This window comes from Lissotriton helveticus, chromosome 5_1 (assembly GCF_964261635.1).
Source record: "Lissotriton helveticus chromosome 5_1, aLisHel1.1, whole genome shotgun sequence".
In the NCBI taxonomy this organism is placed as follows: Eukaryota; Metazoa; Chordata; class Amphibia; order Caudata; family Salamandridae; genus Lissotriton; species Lissotriton helveticus.
The window spans coordinates 724,616,245-724,640,491 of record NC_136065.1 but is presented as its reverse complement, the minus strand read 5'-3'; the positions used below and the strand labels follow the sequence as shown (position 1 = coordinate 724,640,491).

Genomic DNA, 24,247 nt, shown 5'->3' with positions numbered 1-24,247 from the left:
CCGTGCCACCTCCTCTACCCGGATCTTCAAAGCTGATCTCAAATCGCTCCTCTTTCAAAGACATTTTCAGAACTAATCCTGTCATGCTCAGGTCCCTTTTGGAAGTTCACTCATTGTAATTTTTGTTTTCCCTGTACATTCCTCTCTCCTGCGTGCTTTGTTGGGTTTTGTGTTTATGTAACCTTAATTTTTAGTTTGTAGTGTTTTATTGTGTTTCCACTGTTCTTTTGTAACATAACTGGCTCTATTGTACAGCGCTCTGACACCTTCGGGTAATGTCCACGCTTTATAAAAATACACTAAATAAATAAATTTTAAAAAAAATGTATAGAATGGGTTTCAACTTTTACAGGTGAAGCATCAAAGTCGGTGCCGGTGTTCCGTCAGTATTTCTGTACTGCCAATTTTATTTTCAAATGAATTATTCCTAAAGTGAAACATTTTCTACAAAACTGTACATGTCAAAAGTCAAAACGTTGAACTTAACAAAAGGAGAGCATCCCGCTCAAAGATGGCCGCCTTACTGCGAGGGGCTGTGAATTACAGGCCTCTTTCTATGTCGGTGGATAACATGCTGAGGCATTGGTTATGTCTCACGTGATTGAGCAAAAAAAAAATTCGCGCCAGTTCTGAGCAATCTCGCGGAAAAACTCCCTCACTTCAGGATTAGGGAGTGGGTTGCGGCAGCTAAATCAAGACCTTATATGAGACGGCAACTCTGGAATTTGGAATAACGTGGTAGCTGCCGTGCAGCCCTGACTGTGAGGCTGTATTAGCCTGAACTTTGGTTGTCAGAAGTACCTGATACGCTTTTCCTTTCAGTGATACTGTTACATCTGTTATTCGCGTACCACCATGCCGGTAGAGCAGCTGCACGCCCCCGCAGGTGAGGCATTGTAGTAGCCAAGTGCGCACACCTCTTCTCATCCGTCAGCCTTAATGTGTGGTCGGAGTGTGAGGCGTGTATTTGGTATGAATTTGGAGTTGAGTCGGTGACACGTGTTTTGTAGAAGCACGGGTAGCCACGATTAGGCTGGGGGTAGAGGTCGGTGATACTTAGGGGCCCTACGGCGCTTGCTTTGCATTTCCGTCCGTGCCTGCTAATTACGTTCGAATGACACTAACCGTGGTGACTGTGCTTTTAGACATTGCGTGTACTGTCTCGGTTGATTTAGCAATTTACATTATAATCGTTTGTCGCCCAGAAGGTCAACGTCGGTGTCTCTTCTCCACCCCCCCAACACTTATTCCAGAGATGCTGACCTACTCTTTTTTTTTTTTTTTTCAACCCTCAGCTCAGTATTTTTTTCTGTAGCTGTTCTCTCCATTTAGAATTTTTTTTAAATATTCTGAAATAGTTGTTGCAAAGTGACGTAAAATCTTCAGAAGTTAATGTTTCTTAGATGACCGATTACATATATAATCTCTCGATCGAACGAACTGTATTTTCGCCATTAATGAATTCATGCTTTGTTTTAAGATGGTCGACAAAGGTAGAGGAAAGAGAAGGGGGCGTGAGGTCCGTAAAACGGGCGTGTTTTAAAAACCTAACCAATGATCCAAGAAACGTGCGCTATGGTTAAGGGCGTGGTTTAAATAACTTGCATTAAAAAAGAAAAAAGCTTGCCAGATTGCCAGTATTTGTTATTGCATCTTGGCAGATCACACAGACCAAAGAACATATGCCTGAAACAATAGACTTTTTGGCTTTTCTAGTGCTTGTTGGCAGTACCATATAAATGAATACAAACAATCATTTTGTTATGAAAAACTAGAATTGAGCTTTTTGAAGCACTGCACACACAATACTGCTATTTAAACATTGTAAAGTTCTGTGGGACGGGTAGCAGTCTACAGTATATCCGTCACTCCAATTCGCCTGTTCTCTCCACTTTGTTTTGAAGAATTTAGCTTTGTTAGGCACGTCTCCCCCCCCCCCCATGTTTCTAAAATCCGTTATTTACATATCTTGCATGCAATCTTCATACTTTTCATTACTGTTCTCCCTGTCCTACAGGTACTTCTGGATGTACCTCCAAGTCTGCTCTTTCACCGTACCTGCTGTCATAAACACACCAACTGTCTCACCTATAAACACAAAGTTTTCTGTATAGTTGTCATTAGTCAGCCTTGTACCTCCCACCCACTTTCCCACATGATGGTAATTACCATTGGAAAGTAATCATTGCTCAGTGCAGTATGCTTTGAGGTTTAAGGATTGGATGAGCAAATAGCCTCAACACCTCTAGGATGCATTGACAGGCACTGTGAGAAACTCTTTACCTTCCTCAGCTCCAGAGCTCTGTTATGACTATGTACACAATACTTAAACTCACCCATCCCTAGAGGTTAAAAGCCTGGAAAGTCAAAGTGTTTTAGGCAGTGCAAGAAAACATGGACTGCTTTTCTCACATGTTAAAATTTGTTAATTTCTCAATGCTAAAATCTGTGCCATCTCGTAAGGGTTAGTATCTCCTCTATGATGTAAACTAAACGATCTGAAAAAATATAAAAATGTCAGGCCTCGAAAAAGCTCAAAAAGGTTACTAGACTTTCAGGTCTAGTGACTGGAATAATCTACTCAACCTAATTATAATGCTCTTGACCCATAACGTGGTTTCAAATTGTGTGATCCTGGGCAAGTATTTTAATTCACTGCGACACCATTTTCTTCTTTATCACATGAGATCATCTTCAAATACGTGAGTTTAGCATGTCAGCTGTACAGAACCTCTTGTTTAGTTTAATAGACTAAACTTTTGCTCCATATATAATACAAATCTAGCCACATATAGGATTCACATGACCACTGACTTGCCTCTCGTCATTAACCACATTGTCATCAGTGCAGGGGCGGAATGTTTCTGAACTTGTGTTTAAACACGGTCACTTTTAATAAATACAAAACTAAAGCATAAAGTAGCAGTGCACTGTCATTTGCAATCAGCAGATTTTATATTGAAATGCACATGTGGTTTTAAAACTATACAGTGTACAATATCTGAAATAGAATTTCTGCAAATATTTCTCATTTGCACATCACCAAGTGAAGTGTTGTGATGGTTTTTGCTCCTAGGTAAACTTTGTTTGAATAACACTTCTGAATTACAAAATTAATTTCATAATTCCTGATCTAATTTAAAATTGTATTTTTCATTTAAAAGCTGTTTAAATGTCATGTTAAAAAACCTGACATGTTCAGCCTTTTGTTTTAAATTATGGGATACCTCGCTTGACAAAAGGCACTAACTATAATAAGAGAAAGAAAAGTAAAAAAAACATTTTCCAGGGACAGATGAGCATCAATTGGTAAAAAGACAAACTGACATTTGACCTCTGTCCTTGAACAGACAGCAAATGTGCCAAGAAAAAAAACAAGATTTAAAGGCCTCTTTATTGCTCATTTACTTTCTGAATGAACAGAACACCTGTTTCTTCCCGATTTAATTAACGCGCCAGAAAGGTCAAGTAAATGCTAAAAATAGCTCGACCTGATAAAATGTCACTCGCAATTGCGAGTCATTTTTTTCAAAGCCTGAATGTGTTCTCCATGTAACTATAAATACATAATGTACCTTCCTGTTTTTCATTCTATATTTGCTAGCTATTTACTGACGATACACCACTGTCACACGATAGACAACTGTACTATATGCCTAAATCACAGCCATCTTGAAGGATCTATTTTGCTGTTGTCCTACAATTCCTAAATTGCTCTAAATGTGCTAAAGTTACAGGTATAAACATAGAGTGTAAGGACAAGCCAAAATTCGTGGTAGATATTCTAAATGCTTGTCTACCGGATAACCCAAGACAACAGTAGTTCAAATAATCCACACCAAAAAAGTTTGTTTATATATTACTCACAGGTCATCATCGCAAATAACATGACGACACCCTGTGATTTAGTCTCATAAGCTGTAGAGTATTAAATCATTTTATCCGTACTATTTCTTGCTGAAGCTGTCTTTTGTTGTTAACTTTCAATGAGAAAGGAACCACTTCAAACAGCTGAAAGGAGAGCTTCAAAATGAAGTTTTTGTTCTTGCCAATGGGTGGCAACACTGGATTTCCTGTCACAGTTGTAAATATTACTATTGTGTTCTGTGATTTGCACTTTACTTTTCGTTCTGTTTTACCAACAAATAAGACTGCAAGGACACTTCAAATAGTATATGCAGTTAATGGTTTCATATTTAAGTGTGTTTTAGAATAAACTTGTCCTTTCCAAATGAGTTTCTAATTTTCCTGTGAAACTCATTGTTGAAAATTTAGACGTTATTTTGAATTTTTGGTTGACTGTGTTCTTTGTTATATTTAACAATTTTGCGCTCTCAATTTTTTGGGCTCATTCCACTGATTTTGATGTTTATTGGGTATTATCAAGCTAAATCTGTCCTTGTATTCTTGTATATGCAGTTATTACTCAGATATTCTTTTTAAAGTAATAAACCGAGATAAGTGAAGGGGAAATCTCCTGGGATGGACTTTGTTATACATTATATGAAGCGCTACTGCAAAAGATGGTTACGTACTGATGCATGAAAAAGTGCTGCCTGACAGAAAAAGTAAGAAAGAAGTATACTGTCATTGTATTTACCAGAGTCTCTAAGCGGAGCTCTACGATCTCTGTACCGGGAGAGGAGACCCATGAGTAAGCACAGGAGTTGAGCTTACTGAGCTGGTCGATACCTGAAGTGGCCCACCACCAAAGCTGCCAGGTGAGCTCAGAACAACTCCAGATGTCTCCAAGTGAAGGGATCCGATAGAGACTGAGGAGAAGCTCACCATTTCATCGATTGTCCGTGTACGACTCTGAGGCTGATCCATCGCAAGGCCTAAGAAATGGGACGAATGGTAGAATGGACAGCTGAGAGAGCTCCACCCTCAAGGTCGGCCTAGTAATTATGCTGCTGCCTTCTTGAAACAACCACATGCTTTTGATACCACCAAAAAGCTCAATATTTGCGTTAGATGGCCTGCGTGGATAGAGACATTTGATGAATTCATTGATTCACTTAAAGAAACTGATAAGGATTTTCAAATATCTCAAACTTTGCTGGTGATGGTGTGAAAAGTAATAAGGAAAATGCAGCAAACTGCCAAATAAAGTAATTAGGAAAATGCAACAAACTGACAAAAAAAGTAATTGGGAAAATGCCGCAAACTGACAATTACATATTGTCAGATTAAAGAAACGTTTAATCCAGTGCCAAACGTTTATTACTAAAGATACATTTTCAGTCAAGAATACCAAAAAGTTGGTGAACCCATTGATTTTGTGGAGAACACTGATACGCTCGTCAAACACCGCAAGTCCAGTGAATTTAATAATGAGGAAGATGTGCAAGTTAGTTATTGATGGATGCTTGTCGGATTCATTCAGATGTCAAAAGCTGAGAGAAACTTAGTTTGGAGTAAGTGTTGATGGCTGCAAGAGGTGAGGAGCATACTGGAAAAAAAGCTGCTGCTATGGAGGCCGGAGTTGCCGAGAGTGAATCAGTCATGAGTATAAACAGTAAGCTAAAGACTGAAGGACACACAGTGATGTCTACTCATAAGGAGGAATGATGTTTTAGATGTGGATTTTGTTTTCCACACAAGGTAGCTGTCCCGCCATTTGACATATATGTAAAGGTTGTGGGAAAGTAAACCATTTTGCGACTGTAAAGCAAAGGAAAAAGTGCATCAGTGTGAAGACAAAATGGCCACCTGAACATTCCAGAGACCATGTCCAAGGCATCCTCACAAGGCCCAGCGGTGACATCAATTGAGGCAAATTGACAGTGAACAAAGTGTATTGTCATCTTAATCATTGTCAAGTAGTACGTCCGCCTCAATATCAGGTGAAAGTGAGGAAGACGGTTGTGCCATGTCTGTTTACCTCGGAGAAATGTGCACATGTCGAACTGGCTGCATGTAAAGAAAAATTTCTTTCAAAAGAAAAGTCGACATGCCAGAGCACCAAAGTCATACATCCTTGTCTGAAAATTTCATTGAAAATAAATGATTGCTCAATACCTTTTATCATTGACCGTGGTGCAGAGAAATACAATGAATAATCTTCATTGCCTTAACTTAAGCCATTGTAAACCAAAGTCTATACCTGGGCTACATCGTGGCCCATAAAAAGTCAAGGATCTTTTGAGGCGATATTGAAACACAAGAAAACAAAGGTGCAAATACCCATCTATGTGCTTCAAGGTACAGCGACAAATGCCTGTCTGCTCAGGTTCAGTACCGCTGCTGAAATTGGACTGATTTTGTGAATTTCAGTGTGAATGCTCACCAAATAATAAGCCAATTTCCTTTATTGTTTCAAGGTTTTGGGAAGCTTAAGGCTATGAAAGTAAAGTAGCATATTAATGACTGTCCGTTATGTTGCTCAGAGAAGTAGACCAGTTGCTTTTCATTTACAAGAAGCTGATGAAAAAGAACCTAAATAGTTACCTAAACATGACATTATTGAGCGTTCAACTGATCCAACGCCATGGGTTTTTCCCACAATCGTGGTGCTCGAAAGGCGTTGATATGCGCTAAGCAAACAAGGCACTTTAATGAGAACGCCTTCCAGGTCCACAAATTGCTGACATAAAGCAATTTAAATGGTGCAAAATTCTTCTCTCGCCTTGTTTTAAATAAAGGTTGTCATTAATTGGAACTCTAAGAATATTGCAGGTATGTTGCAACCTTTTCTGCACGTCCCTTTATACTCAAATTCCCCAAGAGGAAGCACTAGAGGTCATGCAAATATACCTTGATAAAAGAGAAAGACCCCATAGGGTTCCTACCGCGTTCATTTTACAACTAGCTGAAATGGCACTGAAGAAAAACTACTTCACCTTCAATGTTGAGTATTTCATGCAAGTGAAAGGGACTGCCATGGGTTGTCCTTCTGCCCCAGAGATGGCAGTCCTTTTCATGGCACAGTATGAGGAGAAATTTGTAGAGGTGAATAACCCCTTCAAACATCACATCACACAGTGGTATCAATACATTGATGACGTCTGGTTCCTGTGGCAGGGGAGCCGGATCGAATTAATGGGATTCCATAGTTGGCTCAATGCAAGACATAGAGATATCCAATTTTCCATCGAGCACAGTACTAATCGCATGACATTCCTTGACGTGGAGCTCATATGTGACCACGGTCAATTAAAAACATCTTTGTTCAAAAAGCCCACCGACAGGAACACAATTTTACACCACAAAAGCGCTCACCCGAGAAATCTCAAATCCAATTTGCCTTATGGCCAACTACTTAGGATCAGAAGAAATTGCTCCGACATCAATGACTATGACAAACATGCCCACAATTTTTGCTCTGCCATGCAAGAAAGAGGCTACCCAAAAAAGCTCCTCAAACATTCTTTGAAAAGAGCTAGATATACGCCTCGGGAATGCCTACTTCAGGTTAAGAAACGTACACCGTTAGACAAACTTGTATGTGTCACCACGTTCTGCCCTGATACACACAAAGTACGACAGGCTGTGCTTAAGAACTGGCACCTTTTGGAAGGGCTGGATTGCCCTTTTCCTAAACCGATTTTTGCTTATAAGAAAAATCATAGCATTGGGCAACAACTGATCAGAGCAGATATCTCATTACCTAAGCCAAAAAGCGACTTGCTGTCTCGATGGAACTTGAAGCCCATTGAGGGACACCACAAGTGTGGCAACTGTGTAGCCTGCTCCAGCACCATCAAATGCAAGGAATTCACACACCAAGGAGTCCGATGGTCACACACAGATTTTTCTAATTGTAGGACCAAAAATGTGGTCTACATGATACTGTGTCCTTGTTCGAAAATGTACATTGGCAAGACTAGCCAACAGATCAACCACAGGATCAGTCAGCACCGGTCCAGAATCAAGAAAAAAGTGATGTCCGCTCCCATGGTAGAGCATTTTTTGGATAAGGGTCACAATGAGCATGACTTCAAGTGGTCCGTCTTACACATAGTAAAACCTACAAAGCAATGCCTTGATGTCGAACGAATTCTGCTTCAAAAGGAAACATACTTGATTTTGAAATTTAACAGTGCACAAACCGGGCTTAACAATCTCTCGGAGATAGCGCGGGTGTGAGAATTTAAAAGTTTTTTCGTGAGTGACTTGTATGTCAGGCTTGACTCGCCAGGCTTGGCCAGTGGGCCCGATTCTTCTATTTTCTGTACAAATATAACTTCCATGGAGTCTATGGGGACCATGATACTCCACCAGCATTGATTTATATACACAGTTTGTCAACAGGTTGTTCTTAAAGGGAACTGCAATTGAATGCACATTCCTTTTAATCCATCAAGCATATGTTCTCACCTTGAAATTAACCTTTTAAATAATGTAGCGCCCACATCATAATTTAGCAAAACGTGGCCTTCCACACAGTCAATTTGTTGAATTTCGATTTTTTTGAATTTCGATGTGTTGAAACTACTAGATCCATAATGCACTTGGGCCCCATTCATATCAATCCAGCCCACAAACAAGCCGGCCATTTTGAATCATACCTCGAGGAACCCGGTTGCTGCAGAAGCACTTTTGGAGAAGATAACTTTTTAATCCCAGGGTCATTCCTCCGAGCCAAGAACTTATTTATATTTGAATCATTTACAAGTGCTCCTTTTTACTTGACAGGAACACAAGTGTTTGGACCATTTTCAATTTAAGAATAACGAAGCCTGCACAAGGTAGGCTCTTGCTGTTACACCACAGCGCCCTTTACATATGTAGAGAACGGCATAGCCCTGTCCTTCTGGTTTTTTTCAAATCGATTCATACGCGCTCACTTTATTTCTAGCAGGAAAACACACGGATGGTCATATTTTACAAGCCATCTCGCCGTTTGGCGGCGCATACAAGGTTAGTGCTTTGTGAGATCTTTGCAGTCGACGTAGTCGATTTATATATTGATATGGCACCAATACAAACGCTTAGTTTATTTTAATAAATCATGCCCTGATTTTTCAGATTGAATTGTCTGCCCATTGAAAACGATTGATTCCCTTGGTCCCCCCTTTCCCCTGACTACAAGTCCCACAAGCCTTCTCCTTCCTAGAAAAAGAGCCTGGTATGTAGACTCTCCTTCTGTACATACTACTACCGAATGCATTTTTAAAGTTGAGGCTTTCATTTCAACAAAATAGTGAAACGCTTTTTTCTTTGCATCTTTCAGACACAAAGAATAAAAGCCCTGATGAGCCCAGGGACACTTGTCCTGGTCTTGAAACGCGTCGGCAGCTTTGGTGGAATAGAGCATTATCAATAAACAAGATTAGGCTTGGCCAGTTCAGATATTATCAATTTTGAGTCATTCAGTTGTTCTCTATTCCCCATTCTTTTGATTTTTTCATTCATTGATTCTATATGTATGTGATTTGTCTTCTGTTATGTATTAATTTTTTTGTTGGATGTTTAAATATCATTTTAACACTTTGTTTCTATGTGTATCAAACCATTTGTATATAAATTGAATGTACAGTCCTTATTTCTGTCTATTGATAAAATATATTTCTAAAATTTAAAAAGAATTGCCATTGAATAAGCATGCCTGGTTGGGATGTAATAAATATTTTTCTAACCTTAAAAGGTTTTTTCGTTCAAGTAAGAGTGGTTGAGGCAATTTTCATGTTGTATGCTTAATAAGGGTCTAGCCTTAACCACGTTTTCATAGACCTATCTCCTTTGGGTTCCAATTGATTTTTGGAACAGCACAAAAGGAGCATGATAAGGCTCTCACCCAAGTATATCGTTTACTGACTGGTGCAGGCTTGACTTCGAATGTAGACAAGTGAGTTCCACAAGGCAATTTAAAATTCTTTGGCCATATTTCTTCAGGTGAGGGGTGTGACATCGGATCCTGTCAAAGTGCAAGCCCTGTGAAATGCGGATCCTCTCCCCACAAGATGTTCACATGATACATTAGTTTTTTGGCATGGGTAGTTATTGTGCAAGATACATTATAGACTTTGCTACCATAAGTGCTCCCTTACGAGGGTTAACAAAGAAAAATGATTCATTCGAGTTGTCACGAGTGTGAGAAGTTTCAAGAACATCAAACAAGCCATTGAAACTGCTACTGAAATGGTCTATTCCAATCCAAGGCTTCATACAGAGGTTGTTGATCTTAATATATGTAAATTAACTGTCTCATCAAATCAATATATTGTGTGATGACACTTCCACGCATCTTTTCTGCACTGTATGTTTAGCCGTAATCTCCCATGCTATGCATACTCCACGTTACCCCAATCCACTCTAGTCTGCTACACACCACTCTTCTCTGCACTCATCCACTCTATGCCTTTCTACACTACTCGGCACTACTCTGCCAATGCGCTCTACCCCACACTACTATGCGCCACACCACCCTGCTACTCTACTCTGCAGCACTTCACCCAATACCACTGCACTGCGCCAATGCGTTCTATACAACTTTACTCTGCAGCCCTTCGCTCTTCTGCGCTCTGGTCGGCAGCCCTGCGCTCTGGTCGGCAGCCCTGCGCTCTACGACACTTCTCTCATTCCTCGAAGAATCTAAGAGCAGCCAGACAAAATAATGACTAACTTAGAAAATAAAAAATGTATCGAAATACTTGGTTACTTATTGCAACATTCTTAGGCATCTTAATTTGTCACCCCGAGTGGGATGGGTATGCCCAAACGTTGGTCCCATTCTCTCCATGCCACTGGAGTCAAGCTATCCTGGCTGAGGGCTAAAAGCCCAAAATCTGTCTAGGATGCTTGTTTCCATTCCAGGGAGGACCTGGCCTGGCAGTTCGGGCTGGACTGTTCCCATTAGGCTCAGTCAAGACTGATATGCATATGGCTGGTTCCAAACTGAAATGGCATGGTACGCAAAAAAAAACGATGGATTTAGGCCCAGATCTCTGTACTGGGGTGAATGTAGGACATTGTTCTGCATTCTGTCCATCAATGGTTCTTTTTGCAACTCTGCACTACTCTGCCAATGCACTCTACCCCCACACTACAATGCGCCACACCACCTTGCTACCCTACTCTACAGCACTTCACCCAATACCACTGCACTCTACGCAACTTTACTCTGCAGCCCTTTGCTCTACAGCGCTCTACTCAGCAGCCCTGCGCTCTACGACACTGTGCACTCGAGCCTCGAAAAATCTAAGAGCAACACTTTTAGGCATCTTAATTTTTATTTTATGACGTGGTGTTTTTTTACTTTGTTCTTAGCCAGTTTTGGTACCAAATTAGTGAGTTCACAAATCTGCTTCAATGTGTTGAAAGTGATTGTTTGCGTAATAAAGAGGCTGCAGTTTATCCAGTATGCTCACGGGCTATTCATATAGCTCATCTGCTGAGGCAAGTCCATTTAATGAAGTGTACCGCAAACGGCTCTGCAGCACTCGCACACATCACAAGGACTTACATGAGAGCTCCATTCAGGGACAGTTCGGAGACTGTGGTGTCCTGGAGCTTTTTGTATGTTTGAGCTGGAAGATGACAATTTGGGCTACGCGGGCGAAGATGGTGGACGCAGCTTGTTAGAGCTCCCACCGGCCCGTTCTTTATCCGATTAATTATCCTGGCTTCCGGACCCGTTTGGTCCCCCACACCGCCGGCGAGAGTTGCGGAGGGCAGGAGGTGTAGTCCGGTGTGCCTTTCGGTGCTCCCGGATCGTTGGCGGAGCCGACAGCGGTGGCAGCAGTCTGCGGCCTTGTCCCCGAGGGAAAGCCGGGACCTCGAGTTTGGCGCTCCCCGGCCGGGGGGTCTTTGCGCCGGCCGGCTGACATCCGCTTACTCGGGGCTGGCGGGGCTCTCCTAACTGGCGGAACACAGCGCTGCTGGACGGACCCTTCAGCAGTGGTGGGTGCTTCGTCCTGGCGTCAGGAGGCAGCTGGAGAGCGACGCGGCCTACATCGGGGCCGGGAGACCGGGACCTCGATTTTCGTGGTCTCCAACAACGACCGCAGAGGCAGTGCGGAGGCGGCGAGGCCGGCTGGAGCAACAGCAGGGGCGATCCTGAGAAGACCGGTGGGGGTGCCTGGCTGGACAGTATCCTGGTTGGGCCTGGGAACCACCGGTGAGTGCCCGAGACAGGTGGCCGACAGAGCGGGGGGGGCTCCCCGACTGATTACAGGTGGTGGATTGCAGTGTGGCCGGGAGTGACCCCACGGGACCCCCCGCTTGTGCCTGGAGTGCCGGTGGGGTTAGGAGGAGCAGAGACTGGGCCCGGCCGGTGCACTGCAGTGCACATATTCCCTCCGGACGATCTAGTGGAGCACGGGCGACGATAAGAAGAAAGCCCCCCCCTCCCCCCTGGCCCTTTATTTCCCCCTTGGTGGCGGACGGTGCTTGAGGACTTGTGGGCCAGGAGTCCATCCTGCGGTGAGGGTGTGCCTTTGGTCCGGGGTACTGAGGTAGGCCCAGAGGCTGGTCGCGGCTGCTCGGACATTGGCCGGACCCAGGGGTGCTGTGGCCATGACCAGAGGCGGGGGCGGCAGCGGATCCGCTAAGCAAGGGACCCTGGATAAATTTTCCGGGACGAGTGGGGCATCGGGTGCCTCGGGCGGGGGCCATGGCTCGGGCCCTGACAACGCGGCTCTGATGGCGGCAATTACCCAGTCGAGAGAAATGCTAGACGCCAAGATCGGGGCGGTGGGCGCGGATGTGACCCTCCTGCGTCAGGACTTGAGGAACGCCGTGGTGCGCATTACTGAAGCCGAATCCCGAATATCGGAGGTGGAAGACGACGTCGTGACCCTGAAGCGGAAAATGGCGGCGATGGAAAACGTTCAGCGAGGCCTTGCGCTCCGCGTGGAGGACGCGGAAGGACGGGCGCGCAGAAACAACCTGCGCTTCGTGGGATTCCCGGAAGGTTGCGAGAAGGGCAACATGGAGCACTTCTTGTCTCAATGGTTGGAGTCCTGGCTTCCCCCTGAGGTGCTGTCACGATGCTTTGTGATTGAGCGGGCACATAGGGCCCCGACGCAGAAACCGCCGGCGGGGGAGCGGCCCAGACCGGTGATCGCAAGGATTCTAAACTTCCACGACAGGGACACTATCCTACGGGAAGCACGGTCCAAAGACTCGCTTTTATATGAAAATCAGAAGATAATGATCTTCCCGGATTATACCCGGATTGTGCAACAACAGCGCCACTCGTTTATCGCAGCCAAGGCAAAGCTGCGAAGCCTGAAGATCCAGTACTCTCCTTTATCCGGCCCGCCTGCGGGTAATATTCCAGTCACGAACTCACTTCTTTGACTCTCCGGAGGACGTCTTTAAATGGACGGATGAGACGGTAAGGGTCCGGCCGCACGACCAGCCGGGATTGAACCCGGGCCACTCGAGGGGCCCGTCGCCGGAGCGCGAAGGTCCCGTCGTCAAAGGCAGCAGACATAGAAGGTCAAGGTCACGTAAACGCTCCCCTTCACGGGGTGGGAGGCGAGAAGGCGCGCCTGCAGACTCCGACCACTCTGGCAAGGACGGTGGTACCTCAGGGGACTGACTCAACGTGTGCTGATTACAAACTCCCGTTGGGAGTAGGGCTTTCCTAGGTCTGTTTGGACAGCGGCTTGCTGCTAGAACTGTGTCATTGCTGCTTGCTAGATATCCTAACAGTTGTGTGACGGTGTGGGGGGTAGGGGGGGATCGGTTAGCTCTTCTATAGGGGCCTTGCCTCCTACTTAAGTGGGAGATGTTGGGTAGGGGAGTCGATTAGTTGGGTGGGTAGTTGGGACTGTTGGGGAAGAGACTTATGGGGATCCATTGGAGTGGGTGGCCGCTGACCTCCCGTTGGGGCGCTCCTGCACCGCGACAGGTACTTCAATGCTGTTGAGGTATAGGGGTGGGGGGTGGTTGGGGTGCGGGATGTTGAGTTGGGGTTGGGTCTGGGGGCTGGGGGAGGGGGGGGATGTACAATGTTTGGGTCCGCAGGGGTTAACTAGTTCACACACGATGGTTCACCAGGTTCGATTTTTGTCATTTGAGCAGGTGCGCTCTCCTATGCCCGGGCGGCTGCGCCCAGATGATTTTCATGGCGGCTAGAGGTCATACTTTGGAGCCCCCCAGGGCTGCGTTGAAAGTTGTAAGTTGGAATGTAAGGGGCATGCTCGACAAAATCAAGCGTGGGGCTGTGCTACGCCAGGGGAAACGGGAAAAAGCGGATGTCCTCTTACTACAGGAAACCCATCTGCTAGGTACGAAGACGCTGAGTCTGCAACGTTATGGGTATCACCAGGTGTACCACGCAGGGTTTGTCCGGGGGTCCCGGGGGGTGGCGGTCTTGGTCCATCGTAGGGTTGCTTATACCCATTCCTCGCAATGGATTGACGCCCAAGGGCGGTATGTCATCATTAAGGGTATGATCGGTGAGGAACAAGTGGTGTTTGGTAGTGTGTATGCTCCCCCCCCCCCCATTGCAATGGTCACTAGTGGAGAAGCTGTTTACGGTCTGGGCGGAGGTGCCGGACGTATTGTCTGTGATTGGCGGAGACTGGAATGATGTAATGGATGGCTCTGTGGATCGCTTTAGGCCTGATGGCGGACCGCTGGCGGCTGCACCTACGAAACTGAGTGATATGGTCGGAGGTATGGGATGGATGGATGCCTGGCGCTGCCAACACCCGCACAGTAGAGCATTCACATACGTGTCGGCTGTACATCGCTCCTTCTTGCGGCTGGATTATCTGTTTGTCCCGTGCGCCGTCATGGGTAGGGTGGCATCGACTGCTATTCTGCCCAGGGGGCTTTCGGACCACTCCCCGATTACGGTTGACATCCTTCTTGACAGGCGGCGCCAGCCGTTTCGTTGGCGCCTATCCACCTGGCATTTACAACGGGATGATTATCAATCCCACATGCGTGAAGCTATAGCTCACTACTGGGAGGAGAATGAGGGTCCCGACACGGATGCGGTGACCCTGTGGGAAGCTATGAAGCCAACGCTCAGAGGCGTGGACATAGCCTGGTGCGCGAGGGCCCGTAAGACTCAGAAGGAAGACTTGGAGAAGGCGGAGGATCGCGTCCGCACTCTGGAGGCGCGGTCTACAGAGACGGGGGCGGAGGAGGATACGCGACGGCTCCTGCAGGCGCAGAATGATGCTGCCTCTATGTTACTTGAGGAGTCGCGCAATATATGGCTAGCCACGCAGAGTAGAATATACCAGTGGGGGGATAAATCCAGCTCTATTCTGTACAGGCTATGCCAGGGGGCGCTCCAGGCTCACACACTGCCTGCACTGATGGATGACGCCGGGACCCCTATCACCGACCCTGGGGCCGTGGCTGCCAGTTTTGCGCGTTATTATGAGGCGCAGTACGCCCCGAGGGATTCCCTTTTGGCGGCGGAGGTGGACAAATTTCTGGCGGATCTCCCGCCGCGGGGGGTCTCCGATGAGGAGCGGGTGGATCTAGAGCTCCCTCTGTCCGCAGAAGAACTGGGTAAGGCATTGGGCGAGCTGAACGCCGGAAAGGCCCCTGGGCCGAACGGTTTCCCGTGCGAGTTTGTAAGGAAATACCACCTCCAGTTAGGGCCCCGCTTCAAGAAGGCGTTGGACGAAGCAAGGGAGCGAGGTCGGATACCGCAGGATTGGAGACATGCCGAGATAGTGGTGTTTTGTAAGCCGGGAAGGCCGCCGGATAGACACGACTCTTATCGCCCTATTTCTCTTCTGAATATAGAGGCGAAGATCCTGGCAAAGGCACTGGCCAATCGTCTCCTGCCTCTCATTACCACTCTGGTCCACCCAGACCAGGCTGGTTTCATGCCCCACAGGGCCACTAGGCACAACATCAGGCGGGCCCAAGTCGCTCTGGAAATGATGAAAGCCACTGGCTCCCAGGGGGCGCTCCTCTTAGCCGACATAGATAGGGCCTTTGATTCCCTGAGCTGGTCGTACCTGCAAGCGCTCCTGCTTCGATTGAATCTTGGCCCTCACTTCCTCTCGTATGTGCGACTACTATATACGGATCTGACGGTGTCTGTGCGGGTGGCAGGCGCAATTTCCGACGCATTTGCCATCGGAAGGGGCACCCGGCAGGGCTGCCCGCTCTCGCCATACTTATTTGCTCTCGCAATGGAACCCCTTGCGGCATGGGTGAGAATCGATGCGCAACTGAGAGGATTCGAGTGGGAAGCAGGACCGTCGGACCGCATCGCGTTATACGCGGATGATGTCCTGTTTTTTCTTACAGACCTCGACAGATCGGGCCCCAGAGTCCTGGAGATCATGAGTGTTTGGTGAGGTGTCAGGGCGGCATCTCAATGTGAGGAAGTCTGTCCTGTGGACCTTGGGCGGAGGGATAGCTCCCGGTGCCTGGGTCTCGCCTCTACAAATAGCGACGGGAGGCCTCAAATACCTAGGGGTGTTCCTGACCGACGTCCCTGGGGTATCATGGGAGCGTAATATTATTCCGGTCTGGGACCGAGTCCGATCGGACATTAAGACGTGGTCCCGTATGCTCTTGAATCTCTATGGCCGCTCGGCCATCTTTAAGATGGTCGCCCTCCCACGCTTACTCTATCAACTACAGAACCACCCATATCCTATTTCGTCACAGTGGTTCCGCCAGGTCAATTCGGCCCTGGGCCGCTTCCTCTGGGCTGGAGGAGCGGTGCGCGTGGCCCTACGCACCTGCTTCTTGTCCACGTACTGCGGTGGCCTGGCGTCGTCGGACATTCTATCCTACTATCAGGCATCCCATCTCCTGATTCTTAATGAATGGTGGTATGGGGATCGAGGCGACCCGACATACGCTCTGGAGAGGTACTTAATGGAACCCGACACCCTACACACGCTCCTCTACTCAGCCGGGAAAAGGAAGAAGCTTCCGGTAGTTACGCAAACTCTTTCAGGTCTGGCGTCGAGCGCTTGGTCGTATGGGGTGGTGGAATAAGCTGACGGGGGAGACCCCGCTGTGGCAGAATGGCCGCCTGCCGGCTTTGTCGACCCTATCAGGGTTTCGAGGCTGGGACCTGATGGGCATCTCGGCGTTGGGACACGTTATGAAGGGCACGACCCTGAAGTCCTTCCAGGAACTGAGAGATGAATTTGAAATGCCGAGCACCCAGTTCTTCCGATATCTGCAGTTCCGTCATGCTATCTCCCCCGCGTTGTAGGGGCTGGACTCCCTCCCGGAATTTAGTCCTATAGAAGCTAAACTGTTCATGGGTGAATTGACGGAGAAGAAGATATCGAGCATATACCAGTCCCTAGTCACGCACTGTGCGTCCTCCTTAGATGGCCTGCGGTCTAAATGGGAGAGTGATGTTGGTGAGATTGATGAGGACGGGTGGAGGGAGGCTCTTGCGGCCCAGAGGGAGGCGGCTGTCGCCGTGCGGCTGCGTTTTATCCAATTTAAATACTTACACAGAGCATATTACACGAGAGAGAGGCTGTGGCGGGCTGGATTGATTGCCTCCCCTGACTGTTTGAGATGTGGAAGGGAGATGGGCACGTTTTTGCACACAGTATGGTCCTGTGGGGTTCTTGCCCGCTATTGGAAGCGTGTATGGGACTGCTTGGATGAGGTCCTGGGCTGGCAGCTCCCGCGCACGGCGCAGCTGGGCCTTCTACATGTCTTGGAGCAGGTGGGCGGCAACATCTATAAGCGGCACCTCTTGCTTTTGGGCCTTACAGTTGCTAAGCGGGATGTGGCCCGCGCCTGGAAAAATCCGGGGGCGCCCCCGATTGGAGTCTGGAAACGGGGCTTGGACTATTGTATGGGACTGGAACGCCCCGTCTTTGAGGCCCGGGGCTGCCCCAGAAAACATTATAAAATATGGAAGAGATGGGCAGACTATAGGGGACTGTGGCTGGAGCCGCCACTGCAGCAGGACACATTAGTGGACCAACAGCCATGTGTACCGGGGCGGGAGTGAGAGTGAACACATGCTTCTGTACTGCTCATGTTCTCTTAGTTCCTGGTGACCATCGTGAACGGGACAGGGGTGGGAACTGGGTGGGGGGTTGTTGGGGAGTTGGAGGGAGGGACCCGGGAGGTTAACAGCCAATCATCCTATGTAGGTTAACTGCAGATTGCTGCCATTGTGATTCTTGGTTCTTTGCTTACGGCCTTTCCAGTGTCTGGAGCGCTGTGAATGTTTTCGCAATCCATATTTGAAAATGTCAATAAAATCTGGTTTTGAAAAAAAGATGACGACAATTTGGCATAAATTACAGCAAAATTGTGATTGTCGCCTTATTTGCCCCAAGCTATATGCTTTAATCACACTCTACTCCAACTTTCATTACATAAACCCAAAGTTCATTTTTTTTTTTTTTTCTTTTTTTTTTACCTTCTTACAAAGTCCTCACAATTTTTTGCCACTTTATTTAGAAAGTTTATATTTTTTGGATCAAATTTCTTTGTATAAACCAGGCAAGCAAAAAACTGTGAATAATTGCACAATGAGTCAAAGTCCATCTTTGGCAAATAACCGAAGTTCCAGCCACAATATACATCTTCCAAGTCAGTCCCGGCGGTAGAAGGGCAAGGAAACAGCATAGGCGACAGAACAGGCACATATTTAAGACCGTAGATTCAACCATTTCCCCATATCTTATGAAATGTCTCGGGACACCCCTGGCCTCAGAGGGGTTCCTCCTGGCCTGCACAACAATCCACCCCTTGTTGCCACTTTCGCACGGTAGTAGGTTTTGGCCTGAGCCTAGGCTGCCGCATTGTCACGCTTGGCCACCGCTGTACCCAGGAATTGTTTGCCGGCTCTAGAGTCGTCCAGCTCATAGAAAACCCCCAGCTGAAGGCATATGGGATCGTGAGGGCTCTGCCACCCCAGAGTCTGTGTAAGCTCAGACTCCACTCCCGACCAAAATGAAGCAAGGGCAGGGCAGGACCAAACCATGTGATAGGAATCGGCCAGAGTGTTGCCACAGTGTGTGCAGTCTGGGGAGGTGCGCATCCCTGCCCTGTACACGCGTGCAGGAGTGAGGTAGGCTATGTGACGATAATAGTTGGATGAGGTGTAGCTTTGAGAAAGTAGTCAGAGTTTTGGGGGCCATAAGGGCATTGCTCCAGTCTGCCTCCTCCAGGGGACCCACCCAAGCCTCCCAGCGGGTGCGCAGTGAATCCAGGGTGGCAGGGCTGTTAACAAGGGAGCAGTAAATCCGGGACACACTCCCTCTGTCCAAGTCTCCCATCATAACCTGAGCCTCTAGCGTGCTGAACTCAGGAAGCTAAGTGCCTGATGGAATATGTGTAGTGAGGGCATGGCGGAGCTGCAGATACCTGTAAAATTGGTTGGTGTGGAGGGAGGGACTGTTTGCAGATCCAAGAAGGCCCTAACATGATCGCCCACCCAGACATCTCCAAGCAACGAGATCCCGATCCAGTCCCACTGCCGAAAACCCTCGAGGGACGATGTTTCACTCAGCCATGTGCCGTGCCACCAATGTGTGTTGGGTGAGTCTCTTGTCCCACCCTGTGTAACGCAGGGCAGAGCGCCAGGCCACCAGAACCGCCCTAGTGATAGGTGGAATCATCTGTGGGATGGGGACCCTGTATAAATAGGCTTGGATTTGCGGCAAGTTCATCGTGTGGAGTTCGGTCCGATAAGCCGGGTCCGACCAGCCGCCAGTGAACAGTCATGAACGACAGTAAGTCTGGTGGCCAGATAGTAGAGGTGAAGATTCGTCATTCCCATACCCCCATCAAAGGGAGGAATCCAGTATCGGGCCAAGGCTATATTTGGTCTCCCACCTCCCCACAGGATCCTGGTAATTACCCCAAGTCTCTGAACCAACTACTGGAAGGTGAAAGGTGATGTTCTCTAAAATGTATAGAAAACGGGGGAGAATCATCCTTTTAAAGAGTGTCCCCTGCCAAGGGAATTGAGAGCGGGAGATTGCCAGCACTTGAGGTCTTGTTTGGTGTTGGACTTGGCCCTTTTGGCAGGTTCATCTCTGAACTTTTTGCCTTAAGCTCTGACATAGTGGTAGTGATTTATGGCCTCTGCGCACTTTAGCACTGTGGCCCAGGGTAAAGTGCTTGCGCTCGCTGAGGGCGTGTGCTGAGCTTGGCCTGCCCTCCCATAGGAATGCATGGGGGGATATGTGTGTCCATGGTAATTCCAAGTACGAGAGGAGTGCAGGGGCGAGTTTAGTTCGTATGAACTCGTGAGGATAAATGCTGCGCAATGGTGTGCGCAGATTTATGGTGACTGGGGGAGAAATGCCACTTTTAGAAGATGGCATTTCTGTGTACTGTGTGCCTGCCTGATGTGAGTTGCATGTCTGGCTTGTGATTGAGAGGATCTGAGACATGTGAGGGGCTCCAGGAGACGGGGGGAGTCTGCCCAGTGGTGAATAGGGAGATCTGCATGTAGATGGGAGGGAGGAGTTGCACCTGGGTCCTGAATAGGACTATGCCTTTCCTCCACAATGCCGTCTCCGCCCCCTGTGGTGCGTCTAATCCCTGAGCCCCCACCTGACAAAGGAGAGAGGAGCTGATAAAAAAAAACCAAAGTGCTCCAAAGCTCCCCTGAACCAGTTGCATCTGGTTTCCTCTCATGCCCTGCACCTTTACACAAAGGGATTTGCTAATATAAATATAGGGGCTGTGACCCCATGAAAATGTTCAGTTCACTTGACTTGAGGGGGGTGCTTGCTGCTGCTGGGTCCCAGGACGGACCACCATGGGGGCTGCCTCCCTGTTGGAGGGCCCTGTGTGATGGCCCCTGGGCCCAGCTCTGCCCCTGAACCCCTTCTTTGAACCTTTCCTGTTCCTGATCCTGACAGAGAGGGGCTTGCTGCTGCTGGGGCCCAGGAGGGACTGCCATGGGGGCTACCTTCCTGCTGGAGGGCTCTGTGTGCTGGCCCCTAGGCCTAGCTCTGCCCCTGAGACTCTCCTGGACTTTTTGGCTGTGGAGCTGTGGCTCCTAAACCTGAAGGTCGCTTTGATTTACTTTCCCCCATAGGAGGAGAGCTTGGGGGCCGCGCAGCACTGAGCTGCAGCCCTGGGTGAGGGAATCCCCCCCCCCCCCCTCCTAGGGATTCCCCCCCCCCCCTGCGTTATGCTTTGGTCGCGGGTGCCCACCCCGATTATTTTTATATTGGATGCCCACCCCACATGGCCGCTTATTAATTATTTTGAATTGCGGGTGTCCACCCCTCTTTGTACTTTAAATTGGGAGGGAGCCTACCCCTCACGGTCCTCGTTATATTATTTTAAAACACGGGTGCCCACCCCGCGTTCTACTGCTGGGAAATATTCACCACTGTGGCCCGCGCGCAAAACCGGAAGTAGTGCAATGTAGTGCCTGACGGCGGGCGGGACTTCCGGTTTCTCGAGGGAAGTCCTGCGCACACCGCTGGTAAAGGACAGAGTGAGAGAATCCAAGCGGGAGCCCACCCCGCGCTGGACCAGTTCCCCAGAGAAGTCGTCGTCTCAGGCCCTCAGCGGGGCTTCCTTGAGCTGCTGGCAGCCCTGAGTGAAGAGGGAGAGCAGCCCAGGGCTCCAGTGGGGAAGGGAAGCCCGCAAAGTGCTGGCCTGGCAAATCTGGGTACCAGGAGGGGGCCCAGGTGAAGAGTGATGCCACCTTCTGAGTCGAGCCTGCCCCCGCCGTCGGGAACCCGAGAGCCAGTAAGTGACGGCTCTCCTTGTGCAGCGCAGATCCTGAGCGGCCCGCTTGGCAGCGGGCTGCTCCAACATAAAAGCCCAGAGGTGCCGGTGCGTGGTCCCAGTGGGGGCTCCCAGTGCACATGGGTAGTGCCTGAGCAAGCCCGCCATGGCGTGCCGCTCCCCCATGGCCATATCCATTTTCAAGGGCCCTTGTGAGGGTTCAGAGGGCAATTGCAACAATGGGGCCTTAGTGATTAGAGAGCCCCAGATTGCCACAGTCTTTTGGGGGCAGTTTTGCTTTAACAGCCCCAGTGAGGCCCGAAGGCCCAGATGTGCCAGGGCCCCCTTGCTCCTTTCCCAGCTGTCCTGCGAGAACGCAGGCAGCTGCAACATTCTGTGCAAAAGTAGTCTTATTGTCCCAGAGAGGGACGGAAGAGGCACAGTGAGTGCCCGGCCTTTTGTTGTTCACAGCTGCCCAGCAAGTAGTGGGCAGCTGCATCGTTTAGGCCGCAGTGCTCTCGGGGCATGTCTTTTGAAGTTAGGAGTGAGACGCACACCATGGCCCCATATCTATTCCCAGCTGCCCGGCAAATAGTGGGCAGCTACCGCATTTAGGCCTGCGCAGATTTTGCACCCTTAAGACTTTTGCTGCATGGGCATGCGCTCCCTTACTCTTGGGACATAGAGCATTTGAGCCCCTTCTTGAGTTGGCCAGGGGGACTGGGAGGTTTGTAGGGTGCCAGGCCCTAATGTGATTGTGGTGCTAGGAAATGTAATGTATGTACTATGTTTTAAGCACCCTGTGTTAGACCTCTAACTGTGGTTTTTATGATTATGAGGTTGTTTTGCATATTCTGGTTTATGCTAGTGAGATTGTTTCGCTGTGATTTATGCCCCTAATGTGAGTAATGCTTAGGAGGTTAGGGTATAATGTGTTTATACTTGAGAGGATTGCATAATGTGTTTATGCTGGTGAGGTTGGTGCAGAATGTAATTCGCGCCAGATGTGATACTGTGCATAATGTAGTTTTTTACAGGCTGATGTTAAGTACAGTGATTACCAGTGGTTACTGGTTGTACGTTTATGACCGGTTTTACTTTTACTTCGCTTTGTGATGGTTCTGACAGTGGTCAAGTGGCCCTGTCATGTGTAAATAATTCCCTTGTAGATATGACCTAGTGCCAGGTGGCACCATGTATATTATGTGTTTAATATTCTAATGTGCCTCTCCGAATTGGAAACGCCTCCGAGAGGGCTCCGGTGGTCAAGACTCTTGCTTTGGGATCGGAGTACAAGACAAGGATGAGGCGTCTAAAAAGGGGCCCAAACCCCATCGTGGTGAGAACATCCTCCAAGTAGCCCCAGTCAACCATGTCAAAAGCTTTCTTGAAATCAGTGAGGAGGAGGGCCAGATATTATAAAGTTTTTATACAGCGCTAACATGACCACCGAGGGTATCCGAGCGCTTTACAGATTATGCAGGTTTTATAGGCGAAACCAAACCGAAATAAGGCAACAAAGTCTAAATGACAAACATTATCCTGAGGGAAAAGCAGACACCAAGGAATAGACAGCACGACATGGTCACAATCTAGAGTTGTCCAAGAAACTCGTGAACCAGGTGGCTGGGCCAGAGTCAACGGGTATGGACCCAGAACCAAATGAAGGAGCCATGCTAAGGAAGAAATTTCTTAGAGTCCTTTTGACTTCTTTTGTGAAGAAGATCGTGGAGGGGTTCACCCTGACTTCGGAAAGAAGAGTTCCAGATACTTGGAGCCATCCCAGAGAAGGTTAGCATGCAAAGTTAAACATGCATGTGCTAATGGCCTACACCCACCCCAAAATACACAAACAAAAAAAATCTGTACATTAAAAATAGAATACAACTTTCACCACGTTACCAGCAGGGTTCCTGACAAACAAGTATTTGTAAATGTATTAGGTTTAGCCTATCTGATTAGTAATTAGCTCTTTTTTTGTAAGCTGTAGCTTGCTTGTAGTTGTACAATATAAGTCACAGAAAGTCTATTAAAGTGTTATGACTTGTCTACAAGAAGGCAATATGTTGTGCTACTAGTGGTATAGTGCAGAGAAGTAATAGCAACATTTTAAAAAATGAAACTAGGAAATAACGTTAATTTATGCAATTGCAGTATTCTAAGTTTAGAGGAGTTATGGCAACTTTTGGGTCTGGTGCCACTGCACCTGCTGCACCATTTGAAATCCTGGCCCTAGTTGCCTATAAGGTAACTACACTTGTGACTGCACATTTAGTAGTTAAATATAGCAATATTCTGTTTTTAGTGGGGTCCCTAGACCTTTTGCCACCAGTGTCGTTATGCCATTCAAATCGAGCCCCCTTTAACTGAAGGATAACCGCAATTGTCTGCCTGTATAGTAGTAAAATATCGCAATATTAGGTGTTTATAGGAGTTCTGACAACTTTTGGGCCTGGTGCACCTGACGCACCGTTCAAATCATGTCAGTTGCCTGCAAGGTAACTGCACTTGTGTTGTGGAAATGTGCCTTTTAATGAGCACACTGGTGCAAGGATCACCCTTATCTAGTCCATGGGTCCATCGACCAACAAAATAGAGATTGGCACTGAAGATGGAATTCAAAGAGCAAGTTTATTAACCCCTTGGCCGCGGGGAGGGTGCACACAGCGCCCCAGTGCTTGTGACG

General features: G+C 47.8%; 1 protein-coding gene across 1 annotated transcript in view; it reads left to right on the top strand.

Annotated features, from left to right (window-relative positions):
• The first annotated feature begins 619 nt into the window (after positions 1–619).
• LOC144754873 (lymphoid-specific helicase-like) overlaps positions 620–24,247 on the top strand; it is a 544,631-nt gene continuing 521,003 nt past the window's right edge. Inside the window, exon 1 of the mRNA XM_078643187.1 lies at positions 620–886. Within this exon, the coding sequence (XP_078499313.1) occupies positions 856–886 (31 nt within the window). The 5' untranslated portion in view covers positions 620–855. The remainder of the gene's footprint in view (positions 887–24,247) is intronic.